General features: G+C 46.3%; 1 protein-coding gene across 5 annotated transcripts in view; it reads right to left on the reverse strand.

The window, feature by feature from the left end:
• Positions 1 to 740: 740 nt before the first annotated feature.
• The window catches only part of GLYR1 (glyoxylate reductase 1 homolog), a gene marked incomplete at both ends in the record, with an annotated part of 34,772 nt that continues 17,271 nt past the window's right edge, over positions 741 to 18,241 (reverse strand). For 2 of the 5 annotated variants that reach the window (XM_079719512.1, XM_079719515.1), the window contains 11 exons: positions 741 to 815; positions 4,732 to 4,856; positions 5,174 to 5,353; positions 5,671 to 5,833; positions 6,545 to 6,646; positions 7,341 to 7,451; positions 13,166 to 13,265; positions 16,197 to 16,270; positions 16,360 to 16,410; positions 17,141 to 17,197; positions 18,119 to 18,205. In XM_079719512.1, the coding sequence (XP_079575638.1) occupies positions 741 to 815; positions 4,732 to 4,856; positions 5,174 to 5,353; positions 5,671 to 5,833; positions 6,545 to 6,646; positions 7,341 to 7,451; positions 13,166 to 13,265; positions 16,197 to 16,270; positions 16,360 to 16,410; positions 17,141 to 17,197; positions 18,119 to 18,205 (1,125 nt within the window). The remainder of the gene's footprint in view (positions 816 to 4,731; positions 4,857 to 5,173; positions 5,354 to 5,670; positions 5,834 to 6,544; positions 6,647 to 7,340; positions 7,452 to 13,165; positions 13,266 to 16,196; positions 16,271 to 16,359; positions 16,411 to 17,140; positions 17,198 to 18,118; positions 18,206 to 18,241) is intronic. The other 3 variants (XM_079719516.1, XM_079719513.1, XM_079719514.1) reach the window with 2 other exon arrangements.

The following is an 18,241-nucleotide window of genomic DNA, read 5'->3' on the forward strand; positions in this document are numbered from 1 at the left end:
CTTCTGTGAAGCTCACCTAGGGACGGGCTGTTTGCTGCTTTCCCTGGAAAGCCAGAGCCCTGTCTTCGCTTGACTCTGCCAATCCCTTTTCAGCTCACAAAGGCATTTATGGAGAGTTGGTTGCACACTGGTAGCTTAAACATGACAATCCTCATCAGCTGGTCACCTGAGGTTGGAGGGCCCATGGGACCCTCGGTTTACAGTCTGCTGGCTCATCTTGGCCCAGAGCCTCTTTCTGCATGGGATCCAGTGGGGGACAGTGGACAGAACCACAGCCTCTTCGTTGTGAGGGAAGCAGTGGGAAAACTTCCACTTCTCACTGCTGATTCTAGTTCCTCAGCTGGAAGGGGTTTGAGATAAGACAGATTGGAAAAAGGGGAAAAAAAAAAGCCAGGCAGCAGTTTCTGGGCAGCTTCTATCCTGGGGCGAGAGCCAGTATGGTGGGTTGTGTGTGTGTCTGTGTGTGTGTGTTTGTGTGTGTGAACACACAGCCACCTAGTCCAAGGCCGGTGCCCAGCTCAAGAGCTTTCCCACAGGCCAATCCTGCTGACACCCCTCCCCTCTCCAGGACCTCCAGGGGAGGAGCGACACTGTGTGCTGTGCTGATGGCAAGTCTCAAAGTCTGTAAAAAAGAAGATGGAGACAGGTGGACTGGTCCAGAGTTAAGTCCCAGGACCCCAACTCCATGTGAGGAAGAGGGGGTCTGAGGGAAGATGGGGGGTGGGGGTGGGGTCAAGGGCTTAGTGTATATAGGCTCGGTACACGGCAGACATGTCATTGTCAGACTGGTCCAGTGCCTTGGCTCTTTTGTACACCTGGAAAAAAATGACATGGGCTTAGTCTGGCCACAAAGCTGACTTACAGACACAGATCTGCTTCCGAGAGGCGATTCTCGATGTGGTTAGGTAGGTAGCTTCTGGAGTCTAGGCTGTCTGGGCGTGACTCTTGGATCCCACACTGACTGGCCTAACCTTGGACAAAGTGCCTCAGTTTCTTTGTGCCTCCACCACTGCTTCTTGACTTTATGGAGAAGGTAACAGGGTTACTGTGAGGATTAATGGAGTGAGGAATGTAAAGTGCTCAGAGGCAGGGCTCAGCACTGTTAGTAGTTATAATCATGTTCCTTCCTGCTCCAAGGACTTCCCATGTTATTCTCTGGGCCACTGTCCCTGTCCTTCCCTCAGCATTGGCAGGCTCCTTCCCAATCAGCTCCAAGGCCTTTCCTGACCATCCCATCTGAAGCAGCGGCTGCACCACTTTACCCAGACACCTCCATCCCTTTACTCTGTTCCACTTTATTCATAATTCTAACCTTCTGCAATTCTTACTTGTTTAAACATTTATGTGCTTACTTTGTGCCTCCTTCCATTAAAATGTAAGCTCTACAAGGAAAAGAAGGGGCTGCACCCTGTGTCCCCAGAGCTTAGAATGGTGCTTGGCAATTAACAGCCACCCCAAAGGTACTAGATGAATATGAAAGAGTGTGAGAAAAATTAAAAAGCCATCGTTTAACAAGGGCAGCACAACATCCAGTCATGTTGAAAAAATGCAGCTGGACACAGGTTCCTCCCACACAGTTGGCCGGCTGCATTTTTTTCTTTTTCTAAACATGACGTCCACTACAGCTCAGGTGTAGCTGTCAACTCAGAATGAAGACTAAATAAAGACCTTTTGAGATAAAAGAGAACTAATCATTGCCAGCAAACCTGCATTCAAGAAATGCTAAAGCAAGTTCTTCAAGCTGAAAGGAAAACAATACCAGAGAGAAATTCAATTCTTCAGAAAGGAAAGGAAAGCACTGGAAATGGTAAATTAGAGAAATATGAACTTATTTTTTCTCTGAATTTCTTTAAAATACATATGACTACTTAAAGCAAGACATTCTGACAATGGTGGCTTTAAAACAAAGACAAATGTAACACATAGGACATTTGTACCCTAAAGCAGGGGTTCTCAACCTGGGGTCATTTTGCTCCCCACCTGGAGTGACATTTGGTAATGTCTGAAGACACCTTCTGTGAACTGAGGGGGTGCAACCGGCATCTAGTGCGTAGAGGACAGGAATGCTGCTAAAAATCCTGCAGTGCACCGGAGAGCACCCACATCAAAATGTCAATAGTGCCCAGGTTGAGAAACCCTGCCTTAAAGGATGAGGGAGGGAGAGGTAAATGGATCTACATTTTATGTAAAGAGGTCTAATCTAGGATGTGAAATATAGGATGCGTATAGCAATCCTTAGAGCAAAGACAAAAGAAAAATGATGCACTGTTAAAAAGCCAATAGATAAAATGGAATTAAAAAAAATATTTATTTATTTATTTGGCTGCGCTGGGTTTTAGTTGTGGCACACAGGATCTCGGGATCTTCACTGCGGCATGTGAGATCTGGTTCCCTGACCAGGGATCAAACCCGGGCCTCCTGCATTGGGAGGGCGGAGTCTTAACCACTGGACTGCAAGGGAAGTCCCAATAAAATGGAATTCTAAAATATATTCAAATATCCCAAAAAAGGGATATCCCAAAAGGAGGAACAGACAAACAAAAGCCAGAGGGGACAAATGGCAATCAAATGATAAAAGAGTAGCTCTAAATCCAACCACATATCAATAGACTTCAAGACAAAGACTAAATGTTAATGGACCAGTTAACCTCAAGATCCTGAACTCCAAACAGTGGCCAGAAAGTGCCGTGCTCCATCAAGAAATTAACCAATATGTCTGTTTCCAAGCCAACGAATCCTGTAGTCAGGGGAGAGGCAAGTGGAAATCACCTCACAGAGAAGTGCTCCCAACACAAGCCACCATGGAACCCTTCAGAAGTAACCACAGTTACAAACAAACTGATCAACGAAAAATTATACAACACACGAGGAATTCCACTGCCAAGAGAGAACCTGAAGGTAAGAAAGGAGGAACCTGAAATTGTACTGCACACTGGAAGAGTGAAACAAGTACTCTGAGATGTTCAGACACACGAAGGAAGGACAGAGACACAGAATTCAAGGACAGAAGATTATAAACTATGAATAGGCAGGTCTGAAAAGAACAGTACTGTGTCTTTTTTATTTATTTATTTTTGGCTGCGCTGTGCGGCTTGCGGGACCTTAGTTCCCCAACCAGGGATGGAACCTGGGCCTCCAGCAGTGGAAGCAAGGAGTCCTAACCACTGGACAGCCAGGGAATTCCCCAGTACTGTGTATTTTTACTTCTTTGTCTCTACAGAACAAGCCACTTGAGACCTCTATTTAACTTGAACAAAAATGCATATAGCTTATAGCACTTGGAAGACAGAGTCTCTAAAATAAATGAATCTGTGTGATTCATGTATGTACGTGTTTCACAAAATGTAGTTTTTAAAATTTTTATTTTATTATTTTATTTTTTGGCTGCGTTGGGTCTTCGTTGCTGTGCACGGGCTTTTCTCTGGCTGCGGCGAGCAGGGGCTACTCGTTGTTGCAGTGCGCGGGCTTCTCATTGCGGTGGCTTCTCTTGTTGCAGAGCACGGGCTCTAGGCGTGCGGGCTTCAGTAGTTGTGGCTCGCGGGCTCTAGAGCACAGGCTCAGTAGTTGTGGCACACGTGCTTAGAGGCTCCGCGGCGTGTGGGATCTTCCTGGACCAGGGCTCGAACCTGTGTCCCCTGCATTGGCAGGCAGATTCTTAACAACTGCACCACCAGGGAAGCCCCAAATGTAGTTTTTATTGTAATTCTATGGTAAAGACAAATATTGCTCAGCTGTTTTTTTTTTAAGCTTATACTTCTATCAGATTAAGAAAACTGAACTTCTAAAAAACTGTTTCCAAAAAGTGCCTACATAGGTGCTTAATAAACGTCATTCAAAAAAATGTTAAGGACTAAACAATCCAGTTAATAGGCAGACACTGTCAGAATGGATAAAAATGCAAGCCCCAATTATAGACTGTCTACAACAGACACAATTTTAAAACAAAGATTGAAAGTAAATGGATGGAAAAAAATACATCACATGGAAACTGTAAGCATAAGAAGGCTACAGCAGCCATATGAAAATCAGACAACAGACTTCAAGACAAAGATCAAGACGGATGTTTCTTAATAACGAAAGAGCAAATTCACCAGGAAGACATAACAATCATAAATGGCTAAGAGCCCAATAACAAAGACATCAAGCAAAATGGACAGAATTAAAGGGAGAAACAGATGATCCCACAATCACAGCTGGAGATTTTAACATCCCTTTCTTAGCAACTGAAAGAACTAGAGAAAAAGGTCAGTAAAGATAATCTGAAAAAATACTACCAACCATCTCGACCTAATTGATATGTGCAGAACACAGCACCCAACTGCAGAACACGCAGTCTTCTTAAGTGAACATGGCACACCCACCAAGACAGATCATCTGCTGAGCCACAAAAACAAGTCTGAATCAATGCAAAGAGTTAAAATCCATATGTAGTATATTATTTTGGATCACAAAGATACATTAGAAATCAATAACCATTAGGTATCTAGGAAACCCTTCAGGGTTTTTATTTGTATTTGACAAATAATCCACAGGTCAAAGAAGAACTCCCAGGGAAGTAAGCATGCCTCGGAGGAAATATACTTAGAAAAGGAAGGTCTAAAATCAACAACCTAAGATTCCACCTTGAGAGGTTAGACACAGAGCCAAGCCAAGCCAAAGTAAGCAGAGGGAGGAGTGCAAGGGAAACAAAGGAGGGCTGCTGGGACTAGCACCGAGGCCTCCTGCTGTTACCTCATTGGCTGCAGCTGCCATAGGAGTCGGATGGTTGACGGCATCACCCAGCGCAATGGCTAGACGGAGATCCTTCTGAATGTATTTCAGGTAGAAATCAGGCTTAAAGTTTCCTTGCAGGATATCTGAGGAGGGAAAGTCATTCATCAGAAGAACTGAAAGGATCCTAAATAAGAAACCACCTGGAGTCCTGTCAGGGGTCAATACCTAGCATTTCCTCCCCCTCGGACACCCAAGAGACAAGTTCCCAGCCTGTAGCCCCAAATCCTATCTACCATGTCTCTGGATGCTCTCTGACTGGGGGCCTGGACTGACTGGAGTGGGTGCATCATTCACACACAATGAGCCCCTGAAGAAGACACTGTTCTGTGACATCTGCCTGACCCAGTTCCCAGCTTCAACCAAAACTAAAACGCAAAAAGAGAGGCCAAAGGCAACTTACTTTGGCACTTCTGGTCCAGGAAGATGCTGGCCAACTGTCCCTGATTGAGGATGTCCAAGAGTGTCTGCTGGGACTGGCCTGTCACTTGGGCCAGGGTGAGCCCCTCAGCGATGGTGGCCATGAAGCTCCCCTGGACCATGTTCACAATCAGCATCATCTTAGCTGCGTTGCCAACCTCACCTGCCCAGGGCAAAGAATCGTGGTCACGTCCCAAGAATCCCGTGGGGAGGGACTTTCTGCCCACCCTCACCCCTACTTGGACCCACCTCTACACCCAGGGGAGGCCCCATTCACCTGCCCCTGACAGAACTGGCTCTGACCCTTCTGCTCTTCCTCCTTCCAGGCACTGACTGTGCAAGTCAAAGGAAACCTTCCCACGGGGGCCCCAGGCAGAGAGGCCGTGCGGGACTGATGGTGTCATCAGGGCGGTCTAGAGGGGATGTGGCCCACCCAGCCTCCAGGCCTGAAGTGGCCCGACAGGTGGGCAGGCATGTTACCTAGAAAGAAGGAGGTCTTCCCCATTGCCTGGAAGCAGCTGCTGCAGTCCTCATATAAGCCCCTGTCTCCGGCCGCTAAGATCACCAACATCCCATCATTAGATAGCTGCTGATTCCCTGAGACCGGGGCTTCCAGAAAGCGGCCCCCCCTGGACACAATCACCTGGAAAGGAAAGTCACAGCTTCTGGAGGGCTTGCCTCTCATGAAGGTCTTGGGCAGGAAGCAAGGAGCATACTGGGGCAGGAGCACTTGACCCTCCACGCCGAGGCCCCAAAGCTGACGCCCGTACCAAGGTGCTGGACTGACAATGGGAGGGTCAGCAGACTGTCCTCCACCAGGTGCCTGAATCACATGCAGTAGACAGAGAGAAGCTGGGGTGTCCTCATAGGCTCCCATTTACTTGGCATTTCTCACAAAGACCAAAGACTATAACCAACATGACAACGCCAATGGCGTGGTCGACCACACTTCCTAAAGATACTGTCCTACCTTGATTTTAGCCACCCTTAGAATGCACGTGGGCCACAAATCACCACCCCCTCACTTGGGCCCAGTGGCTCAGCGTGGTGGAATACTCTGCTAGTATCTGTAGAAAGCTGCTTAAATCAAAAAGGCCCTGCTGGCAGCCTAGATGGCTTCTGAGAGGCTGGCAGCTATAGGACCCAATGCCCATCCCAGCCAGGAAACAAGTCTCCTTTCACAGCCACTCAGACTGGCTGTAGATTTGAAGACACAAAGTGAAGACAGGCTAGTCCCAAAGTCTCTGGCTTTGGCTCTAGAGTAACTAAGTTGCCCACACTTTGGCATGGTTAGCCTGGGTCTTGGGCTCCAACTGAAAGGATGCTGGAGGGCCAGCCTGAATGAGGCCGCTACCTGGGCCAGCTCGGTGACTGTGTCAGCATCCACTGTTGACATGTCCACGTAGCACTTCCCGGGGCGGATCCCTTGCAGCACACCACTGGGGCCCAGCACCAGCTGTGGGGACACAAGGGAGAAGCAATAGCCCAGGCTCCCAGCCAGACACCCAGGAGCCCCTTAGACCTAAGGTCAGTGTCCTGCTGATTTTTTGGTTCATTTCCCAAATAGAAGCTAAATATTAAGGCTCAAAAGGGAAGAGCATGTAAATAAGCAAGGGAAAGAGGAGAATTTATGGTATGCTCCCATTTATCTTCAAAAAGAACATGTGTGTTTCTTTTTATTAAAAACCTCCCATTTAAAAGATGGAACCTCACTATTTATTTTTTTGGACTTCTTTGGATTTACTTGGATTAGTCCAGTCATGAGTTTAACAAGATGACTACTGCACTTGAACTTCTAAAGCATACAAATACAGCGATAGCTAAACATAGGAACTTGTCACATGGACCACAGGCACACCAAAGCTTCCAGCTCAAAAGGAATACATGAGCCTGTCAGGAACCATTTCACATTTCAGCACAGACCTTAGGGACCCTAGTCAATTTCATTCTTTGTTCTGAATTAAAGGAAGTCTGTATTCAATCTATGCAAACACCCTTCACAATGGGAGATGGCCCCCAAATGGGAAATCCACAGCTCCACCCCTCCCCCAATGCAAACACTCACTCAGTGCTCAGGGGAGAAGGGGAGGAGGCCAGCCAGTTTTCCCGGCCACAACCTGAGATGCTGAGGGGAGGGAGGGGATCCTTACGTCCTTGGCTGCCTTTGGATCCGACACACAGGCAAACGTGATGTCACAAGTTGAAACGACTTCAGCGGGGGTTCTTCCTAGGCGGGCCCCCTCCTGGATGAACAAATCACACTGCAAAAGTCACAGATCCTAATGTGAGCTGCAGGCAGTGCACAACACACACACCAGCCAGGCCAGAGATGCAGTGCCCAGTCCTCCGGAGTGGCCTTCCAAGGCAGGAGGCTGAGACTGTGAGCCAGGGACCCCAGCGGGTAGTCTGACTGCTCAGGGAAGTGGACGGGAGCCCCTTAAGCACAGTCTTGTGTGTGTTTTTTTTTTTTTTGGCCGCGCTCATGTGAGTTCTTAGTTCCCTGACCAGGGATTGAACCCACGCCCTTACAGTGGAAGCGCAGTCTTAACCACTGGACTGCCAGGGAAGTCCCCAGTCTTGCCTAGGAGGATGTTCCACATTCTACTTCACAGGAAGCACAAAACAAACGTCTGCTGAAGGTCTCCTGAATGAAGAACAGGATGTGAATAGTACTTGTGTGCAGCAGCTCTTTGTGGCTGTCGCTGTCTTGGCTGTGGTGAAATCTACCCAGTGCCCTGTGAGCTGGGGAAGCAGGGTTGGGGCTAACAGGTTGCCATTCCTTACTGAATTGTTTCTAGGGGGCGGGGCGTCTATAAGCACTAACTTTTCTTTTCTGAAAATTAAAATCACCAGAACATCTCATAACAAAATATATCATTAACATTTTGCTGTATTTCCTTTTTCTAAAGGCATTTAAAAAAAGTATTTAGAATAATTTGGACCTATTATTTTGCATCTAATTTTTAATATTTTATATGATTACATCTATCAATATTATAGACTTTCATATTTACTGTTTATAATGCATGGCTGAAGGATACTCCACTGAGAGATACACCTGAATTTACCTAATGGCTCTCCTGCAGTTCAATATCTAGCCTGATTTTAATTATAAATGACCCCAACAAATATACATCTCTTCTATTTTTTGAATTTAGATCTCTGTAAGTAGAATATAGCAGGCTCTGAAAATGGTTTTAAAAAATGTAGACAGGACTTCCCTGGTGGTGCAGTGGTTGAGAGACTGCCTGCTGATGCAGGGGACATGGGTTCGTGCCCCGTTCCAGGAAGATCCACATGCCGCGGAGTGGCTGGGCCTGTGAGCCATGGCCGCTGAGCCTGCGCGTCCGGAGCCTGTGCTCCGCAACGGGAGGGGCCACAACAGTGAGAGGCCCGCGTACGGCAAAAAAAAAAAAAAAATGTAGACAAATGGCTTTCGAATAAGGCTGTGTCCATTTATAATGATCTCCAGCAAAGTCTCAAATCACCAACACAGAGCACATTTTTTAAAAACAACAAATAAGTACACATAAATACATTAAAAATTTGTCCTACTAGATGATTTAACAAGCCCAAAATGGCAATTTTCTGCTTGATATATTTTGATTACTCCTGATTACTGAATCTCTTTAATACCTCTGTTTATTAATTGTTTCCTCTTTGTGAGCTATTTAAAAATCTTTAAATCATTACTATACTATTTGTTTAACAAGAAATTCCACTCCTGGGTTTATACCTAAAGAAAACAAAAACACTAATTCGAAAAGATACACACACCCCGAATGTTCATAGCAGCATTACAATAACCAAAATATGGAAGCAACCTAAGTGTCCATCAACAGATGAATGAATAAAGAAGATGTGGTACATACACAGACACACACACAGAGGAATATTACTCAGCCATAAAAAGAATGAAATTCTGCCATTTGCAACAACATGGATGGACCTAGAGAGTATTATTATGCTTAGTGAAATAAGTCAGACAGAGAAAGACAAACACGCTACACTATCACTTATATGTGGAACCTGAAAAACAAACAAATAAATGAATATAAATAAAAGAAACAGACGCATAGAACAAACTAGTGGTTACCAGTGAGGAGAGGGAATTGGAGACGGGCAAAATAGGAGCAGGGGACAGTACAAACTGCTATATGCTATATATAAACTAAATGAGCTACAAGGATATATTGTGCAGCACAGAAAAATATAGCCATCATTTTATAATAACTTTAAATGAAGTATAACCCATAAAAATACTGAATCACTATGCTGTACACCTGAAACTAATGTACTAATGTAAATCAACTATACTTCAAAAAAAACAAAACCAAACAAACAAAACCCCCAAAAGCTCCCACAAAAACTAGGGGAAAATACACAAAAATTGTTAGGGTAGTGGGAAGTTTTTAGAAATACAAAATTTTTAAATTCCAAAAAATAAACTAGTTGGCGTATCTTTCAATTTTTTTTTTTTGTTTATTTTTTGTTGTGAGGAGTATTATCAAAAACTATTCATGGGGTGGCTGGGATGAATTGGGAGAATGGGACTGACATATACACACTACTATGTATAAAACAAACAGCTAATAAGAACCTATTGTATAGCACAGGGAACTATACTCAATGCTCCGTGGTGACCTAAATGGGAAAGAAATCCAAAAAGAGAGGATATATGTATAGGTACAGCTGATTCACTTTGCTGTACAGCAGAAACTAATATAACATTGTAAAACAACTATACTCCAATAAAAATTAATTTAAAAAAATATTCATCTTGGGCTTCCCTGGTGGTGCAGTGGTTAAGGACCCATCTGCCAATGCAGGAGACAGGAGTTCAAGTCCTGGTCAGGGAAGATCCCACATGCCACAGAGCAACTAAGCCCATGCACCACAACTACTGCGCCTGCGCTCTAGAGCCTGTGTGCCACAACTACTGAAGCCCGCATGCCTAGAGCCCGTGCTCCGCAACAAGAGAAGCCACCGCAATGAGAAGCCTGTGCACCACAATGAAGAGTAGCCCGTTTGCCATAACTAGAGAAAGCCTGCATGCAGCAACGAAGACCCAACTCAGCCAAAAATAAATAAATAAATAATAAAAAAAAGAATCTGCCTGCCAATGCAGGGGACATGGGTCTGAGCCCTGGTCTGGGAAGATCCTCCATACCACGGAGCAGCTAAGCCCATGCACCACAACTACTGAGCCCGAGCTCTAGAGCACGTAAGCCACAACTACTGAAGCCCGTGCGCCTAGAGCCTGTGCTTCACAACAAGAGAAGCCACCGCAATGAGAAGCCTGCGCACCGCAACGAAGAGTAGCCCCCGCTCACCGCAACTAAAAGAAAGCCTGTGCGCAGCAATGAAAACCCAACGCAGCCAAAAAATAATAATAATAATAATGATAATTTATTAAAAAAAATTCACCTTTTTCTTTGGTGATTTAAAAAGGTCTATATTAATATTTAATTTTGTTTTCTTCTGGTTCTTCCTTTTGAAAGAAATAAGAGGGTAAGCAGCAGAGCTGTCTGATTCCAAGCCCAAGTTCATAATTGCTTTGCTCTACTGTCCTCCCATAAATTAATCTGGAAAGAATGGCCATGTTTATAACAATTAAGCTTTCCAATCAAGAAAACAGGATGACCGGAGGCACTTCTATCAAATGGGAACATACTTGTAATGCAAACCCTTAGATTCTACCGATGTTCTGCAAGTATGCATGTCTGGATTTCCTGGTTACCCTGGCCTTGAATCAGAAGTATCTGCCGACAGGGCCTCTGAGATCTCATTCCTGACTCAGGGCCCCGCAGCACCTACCCAGTGCCCAGCACCTGAAGCCCACATCTCTTAGCATGGCCTTCAGTGTCCTTTCTCCCAGGCTCCCTCAACTCTCCAACCAGTTCCTCATTATTCTTGAAAAGGGCTGTTTTAACAAAGTGAACTTCTTACTTTGCCTAGAACATTTTTGTTAATTCAAATCCACCAGCTCTACTACCTCCCTTCATTCCAGCTCTCACCTTGCTGCACACATGGGATGCTCACCCCATCATTTCACAAATACATGCTTGGCCACACCTTGTTCCTCAAGAGGCTGGTTCTTTCTTGGTCTCTTCGTTCCTGGCAAGTACAGTGCTTTAGTTTTCTAGTACTTAGACTATGGTTTTTTATTTTCTTTAATTTTATTTATTATTTTATTTGACTGTGTTGGGTCTTCATTGCTACGTGTGGGCTTTCTCTAGTTGCTTCGAGTGGGGGCTACTCTTCGTTGTGGTGCACGGGCTTCTCATTGTGGTAGCTTCCCTTGTTGCAGAGCACAGGCTCCAGGCACACAGGCTTCAGTAGTTGTGGTTCGCAGACTCTAGAGCACAGGCTCAGTAGTCGTGGTGCACGGACTCAGTTGCTCTGCAGCATGTGGGATCTTCCCGGACCAGGGCTTGAACCCGTGTCCCTTGCGTTGGCAGGTGGTTTCTTTTTTTTTTTTTTTTTTGGTATGCAGGCCTCTCACTGTTGTGGCCTCTCCCATTGCGGAGCACAGGCTCTGGACACGCAGGCTCAGCAGCCATGGCTCATGGGCCCAGCCGCTCCGCGGCATGTGGGATCTTCCCAGACCGGGGCACGAACCCATGTCCCCTGCATCGGCAGGCGGACTCTCAACCATTGTGCCACCAGGGAAGCCCTGGCAGGTGGTTTCTTAACTACTGCGCCACCAGGTAAGTCCTAGACTATGGTTCTTTACCTTTTCCTGGATGGGAACTTGATGGGAGCCTGGCCTCTCTCCATTACAAAAGACTTGGAATTCCATTTCAGGGCATGCACAGACCCCTTGAATCCATGGACCACCTTAGGTTAAGAACTTCTAAACCTGTCCTGTCCCATATGGTAGCCACTAGCCACAGGAGACTATTTTTTTTTTTTGCGGTACGCGGGCCTCTCACTGATGTGGCCCCTCCCGTTGCGGAGCACAGGCTCCGGACGCGCAGGCTCAGCGGCCATGGCTCACAGGCCCATCCACTCTGCGGCATGTGGGATCTTCCCAGACCGGGGCACGAACCCGTATCCCCTGCATCGGCAGGCGGACTCTCAACCACTGTGCCACCAGGGAAGCCCAGAAGACTATTTTTAAGTGAAACAAAATTTAAAATTCTTTAGTCTACTAGCCATGACTCAAGTGTTCAAGAGTCACATGTGGACAGTGGCTACCACAGGCCAGTGCAGATACAGGACATCTCTTTCACCACAGAATGTTCTACGGCATGGTGCTGTTAATACAATCCAAACACAGAACATAGTGCAGCCATTAACAAGGACGAAGCAGATCTGTTGATACACACTCTCCATATCAATGAATTCATTACACACACACACACACACACACACACACACACACACACACACACACCTCTTGCATGGTGCTGTTAATACAATCCAAACACAGAACATAGTGCAGCCATTAACAAGGACGAAGCAGATCTGTTGATACACACTCTCCATATCAATGAATTCATTACACACACACACACACACACACACACACACACACACACACACACACACTCTCCATATCAATGAATTCATTACACACACACACACACACACACACACACACACACACACACACACACACACACACACACACACACACACACACACACACACACACACACACACACACACACCTCTTGCATGTGCATGGAAAAACCTGACAGGTTTTTTTCCTATCACTTATTTCAGGTAATGGCAGAGAGGGGAAAATTTCCACTTCATTTTATACCCCTGGGTGTTTTAAATGTTCAGTTTCTATAACATCCTACACTGGTATATCTACATCCCCACCTGCCTGAACTAAGAGCTTGGCTTCTACGCCATGGCATGCAGAATGATGAAGAGAGACAGGAGGGCGATTCCTATCCTTAGTTACCCCAAGGGTCAAGGCTCTGTCCCACCCCACCCAACAAGCACCACTATGAATGCTTACTTTCTCTGCAGTCCGGTTCCAGACAGTCACCGTGTGACCCATTTTTAGCAAGTTGGAGACGATGCCACTTCCCATGAGGCCAAGGCCCAAAAATCCTATCCTGAAAAAGAGAGAGACTGATCAGTTCAAGGTGGGGGGGTGGGGTGGGGGAGGACAGGGTGAGATCCTGAATGCCCCACAGGCTCCGCTTCCTCATAAACCTGGGGAGCCTCACCTCAGACCACCAGGAACACTGCTCTGTGGTGTGCTGACACCACCACTGCAGAGCCAGCGGTAGTGCAGGCAAAATGTGCCTTTTCTTATTATGCCACTGTTCAAAAGTGTTCATAAGTTTAAACAGGCATTTTAAAATCCTCAACTGCCACTGCAAGAAGTATGACTCATATGGTTTATGGCAAATCTTCCAAATCATTTCCTTGTTGCTTTGATAGAAGGTCTGAGCTTACAATTCCATTAGTGAGAAGGCATTTATCTTCAGATCCTGCAACAGTTCCTGATCAGCCACCTCGAGTCCTAGGCCTTGAGATGCCAATTTAAAGCACCTTGGGATCCATGGCAAGTTAACAGGAGCAGTAAGTACGGAGCCAGCCACCTTCCTCGACTGCAGGAGTCAGCATCCTGGTGCTCACCTCCCCTTCCCAGCTCCACGCCCTGCACCACCTTTGCACTCTTCTTACCGTCAGCAGGGAAAGGCCTTGCCCCGCTTCTTCAAAGCTTCACCTGAGCTTTGGAACCAATCTTTCCCAGTGCATGGATTCTTCTCCTGAACCTCTTTCCCCCCCGTTGCTTCTCTACCCTGGCCCGTCCTTCTCTCCACGCCTTCTAACTGCAGGCCATTATGATCCTTCTGTGACTGAAACACTCAGGTGGACAGTATGTTCAGCTTACCTTCACTTCCTACAGCTTGCTCCTTCCTACAACCCCTAGAGCTATGAGCTGCTACATGCTTTTATAGACAATTTTACCTTGCCCAAATCTCTCTTCTTGGTTCTTGCACTTCTGTTAACTCTCCTTGCATGAGACATGGCTAAACAACGCCTCTTTCTTCATTTAATTAATTTTTTGGCTGCGTTGGGTCTTTGTTGCTGCACGCGGGCTTTCTCTAGTTGCTGCGAACCAGGGCTACTCTTTGTTGCAGCACAGGCTTCTCATTGCAGTGGCTTCTCTTGTTGTGGAGCATGGGCTCTAGGTGCGTGGGCTTCAGTAGTTGTGGCTCGCGGGCTCTAAGGCGCACGGGCTCAGTTGCTCCACGGCATGCAGGATCTCCCCGGACCGGGGCTCGAACCTGTGTCCCCTGCATTGGCAGGCAGATTCTTAACCACTGCGCCACCAGGGAAGTCCTCTTTCTTCATTTATTACCTCATGTTCTTGTTTTCAGCTTGTGTTTCTCTCAGCTCTAAGATCCTCTGCAGCTTCTTCACTTTGACCTGTGTTATCCTTTCAGTATTTTCAGTCTCCTGGAAGTCATATCTGCAGCCACCTTTGCAAACTGGCTCAGAGGTTCCCCTATCCTTGCTGGAATATGCACTCTCATACTCTCTGTTCCAGCCTGCTCTAAGTCATTTGAATCAAATGCTGAAAATGGAACCCACCACCTTCCTCACCAAATGGCACCCTTGACCATTAAGTTTCAAGCCAAAGCTTAAAAACAAGGAGGTATCTTTTGTCATTCACAGCTATCTGGGTAGTACAAGTTTTCCCTATCATTCTAAATCATGACAGACATTCTCTTTCCTTTTCTTGGTGTTCCAGGACACCTAGAAGACCTGGGGATAAAGTTTATGCATTTTAAACACAGCAACTGACAGTCCTTCATGGTGTCCTTGAGGCAAGGTGGAAAATGTGGACCAGGTGGACTGGGTACGATGCAGCTGGTCTGCTCTGTAGTTGGCTTTACACTCATGTTAAAAAAGGGTTTGACTGATGGGAGAAAACACTGGACTCTGTCCTTGGCCTAGAGCTGGATTTTTAAAAAAACCCAACAAAATCCTCATTAATTTAATGGGCAATACCCATGCCCCTTTTTATTAGCATATAATACATGCCTCTAGCTCCTTCACTCCACTAAGAAAGTTCACTAAATATAACTGACAGAACAAGTGACTTAAACAGTACAAAAAGTGATGAATAATGTAAAAGACACTGTTTTTAGTCTGAGAAAGACCCCTATAGAAGACTCAGATGGGAGATTCAGATTTAGCTACGTACTTCAAGAGAATGCTCCTTCTTCAAGAACCCTTTCCATCAATACAACTGGCTGTTAGAATTGAGGCAAAGGCAAGTGTGGATGCAAGCTAAGGCCTGGGGACCACAGTCAAGTCCCCCACCTGTCTGGGTGGGGCGGAAGGCAGCAGGCAGGTGCACAGGAAGGACAGGGAGGTGACAGCAGGGAGAGCCAGGGAAGGCAGGACAACAGGCTGCGTTCATCTTTTGCCCCCACCAGGGCCAAGGACAGTGGTTCTTAAAGTGTGGTCTCCTGATGAGCACCAGCAGCTACCTGGGAATCTGTCCACCCCAGACCTACTGATCAAGAAACCCTAGGGGTGTAGTCAAGCAATCGGCGCTTTACGAGTGGCCTTCCAGGTGATTCTTTTTTTTTTTTAAAGTTAGCTGTTTTATTTATTTATTTTTGGCCATGCTGCAAGGCTTGTGGGATCTTACTTCCCCGACTAGGGATCAAACCTGGGCCCTTGGCAGTGAGAGCTCGGAGTCCTAACCACTGGACCGCCAGGGAATTCCCCAAGGTGATTCTGAGGCACAGGAAAGTCTAAGAACCACTGATCTAAGTGTTTCCTGCTTGGAGACTCACCAGTGAGCACGAAGCCAAATCCACAGTACATTTATAGGGCAGCTTCTGTCTCCCACAAGTCAAATTACTCCTAGGCAAGTCGTAAGAATTACAACTTTCCCTTTCTCTTTCCATTTAGTCCCAGCAACGGTTGGGACACAACCCTTAACAAGCCACCTTGAGTTCACCCTCTGGCCCCAGCAGAACCAGAGGCACAGGAAGCCTCTTCATCAAAGGTCCTACTTTTTGTCTGTGGGTGTGATGCTGCCATTCACAGCCGTGCTGTCTGCTGCCTGGATGGAGGTGGACCCAGTCTCCTAGGGAAAGGAAGCACAAGTCGTCAGGTCAGCCTGCCCATGTGAGGCCCTGATGAAAATAAAAATGAGGAGGCATGGAACATACGTACCTCTTCACATATTTTCAATTTCTTTGTGATTGCCTGGTAACAGACAGCTGGCTAATAAAGAAGTGAGAAAACCACTTATTAAACTGAACATTTAACCAGTCTTCATTACGATTTCCCTATTAAGGTTAGGCCCGAAGTGGGAAGTTAACATCAAAAACTTATTTGGTGTCCAACCTTACTGAATTCCAAACCACACATGAAAAGTTAACTTGCGTCACTTCATTCAGCTCTCACGCAGCTCTACAAGATGCTTTTGCTGATCATGATGTTGAAAATCAGAGGTGTTAGGTCATGGGCCCAGAATTACAGACCTGGTCAGTGTAACTGGGTTTAGAATACAGATCTGTCCAACTCCAAGGCCACATACCATCAGCAGATCCTATCAGGGCTCAGCCTAACCGACAGCCCTGTAGACACTTGGGGAAACTCCCCCCACACACCCAGGGCTCATGGAGACTGCCTTCATCCAGCAGCACTGGCTACCTTGTGGGTGGTCAACAGCTCCTGAGGTTTCAATTCCATCCTAGACTCTGAAGGCAACCGCAAATGTCTCAACCACACAGCCACTATGTTTTAAAAGCTTTTTTGGGTTCATTTTAAATCTTAACAGTGCCTGATTCACGAGTGGTCCTCTATGTAACTTTTAAACTTAACTAGTTGCTCTGGGCAGCAGTACAGGTAGACACTAACTTTTCAGACTAGGGTGAGGTTCCAAAGGAGCAGGACTCTCCCCTCAGGCCAGCTCCTGACCAAGGATGAAGAACCTCAAAGAACAACTTACCTTCTCAGTTTGGCTGAGCAGGAAGTGATGGAAATGAGGGTCTGCATCTTTAACAGGCTGAAACCAGAAAATGATTTAATAAAACAAGTTATCTTCCAACACAGGTCACCTCCTTCTACCTGATAACCAGCTTCTCCTCTGGCTGAAACACCTCTGGGAGCTGGGCTCATTCTTACAACTGCCTGGAAACTCTTCTCCCATTGCTGGTCTAGGCCTTTCATAAAACAATGCCCATTCCACCTGGAGGAAAACTGGTTTCAAGTGGAAAAGAATGAACGTTTCTGCCAGGTTGGTGGATAAATTACTCCCAAACACTGGAATAATACTGAAAAAGCATACTATTTTTTAAATCCAGCATTCACCAGTCACTTTGGATGACCCAGCAGACCAAACCAAATTCTCAGACTTTTCTGATCTTAGGATTTTGGCCCACTTGTGCCTGGTGCCAGACCCTTGAGTGTCTTGACTCACTGAGGATCGGTATTAAAAGAAATGAGGAGACAACAACTGCAGGACTGTCAAGGGCTTTTCCTAAGTAGGCCCAGCAACAGGGGGACGGTGCATCCACCCCAAGGGTAAGGTAGTGTGCAGCTACCAAACATCAAAGCTGTATATACAGTGCAAGGGTGTTTATAAAGTACCAAGTGGAAAAAATCTGCAGAATGATCCCACTTTTGTGAAAACCAACACTACTCCCGAAAGTAAAAACTGTAACATGGGTACGTGATTATATAAATGATGGTTAAGTGGGTGCACCAAAGGGTTTGGAGTGAGTTACATCAAGCTTAACAGTCAGGATGCCCCAGGGTGGAGACCTGTGCTTTTTAACTCATTCACTTCTGTACTGTTTGGCAATTAAAAAAAAAAAAAAGTCTCATACACAAGAAAAGTGGGGGAAAGGAAGAGCACATCACACAGTCAGGCCAGGAAACCAGCTCCAAGGCTGGGCTTCTCCTGGCCCACGGGAGAGGTTATTACCTCGCTCACGGTTGGCTGCCATTTAAACGCGGCCATGGGTCCAGCCATCATCCCCTTCACAGTACTAGACTCGGGGATGGTGAGGTCCTACAGAGGGAAAGGCAGATCGTCAAAACGCCGTGG

This window comes from Hyperoodon ampullatus (assembly GCF_949752795.1).
Source record: "Hyperoodon ampullatus genome assembly, chromosome: 14".
Classification (NCBI taxonomy): Eukaryota; Metazoa; Chordata; class Mammalia; order Artiodactyla; family Ziphiidae; genus Hyperoodon; species Hyperoodon ampullatus.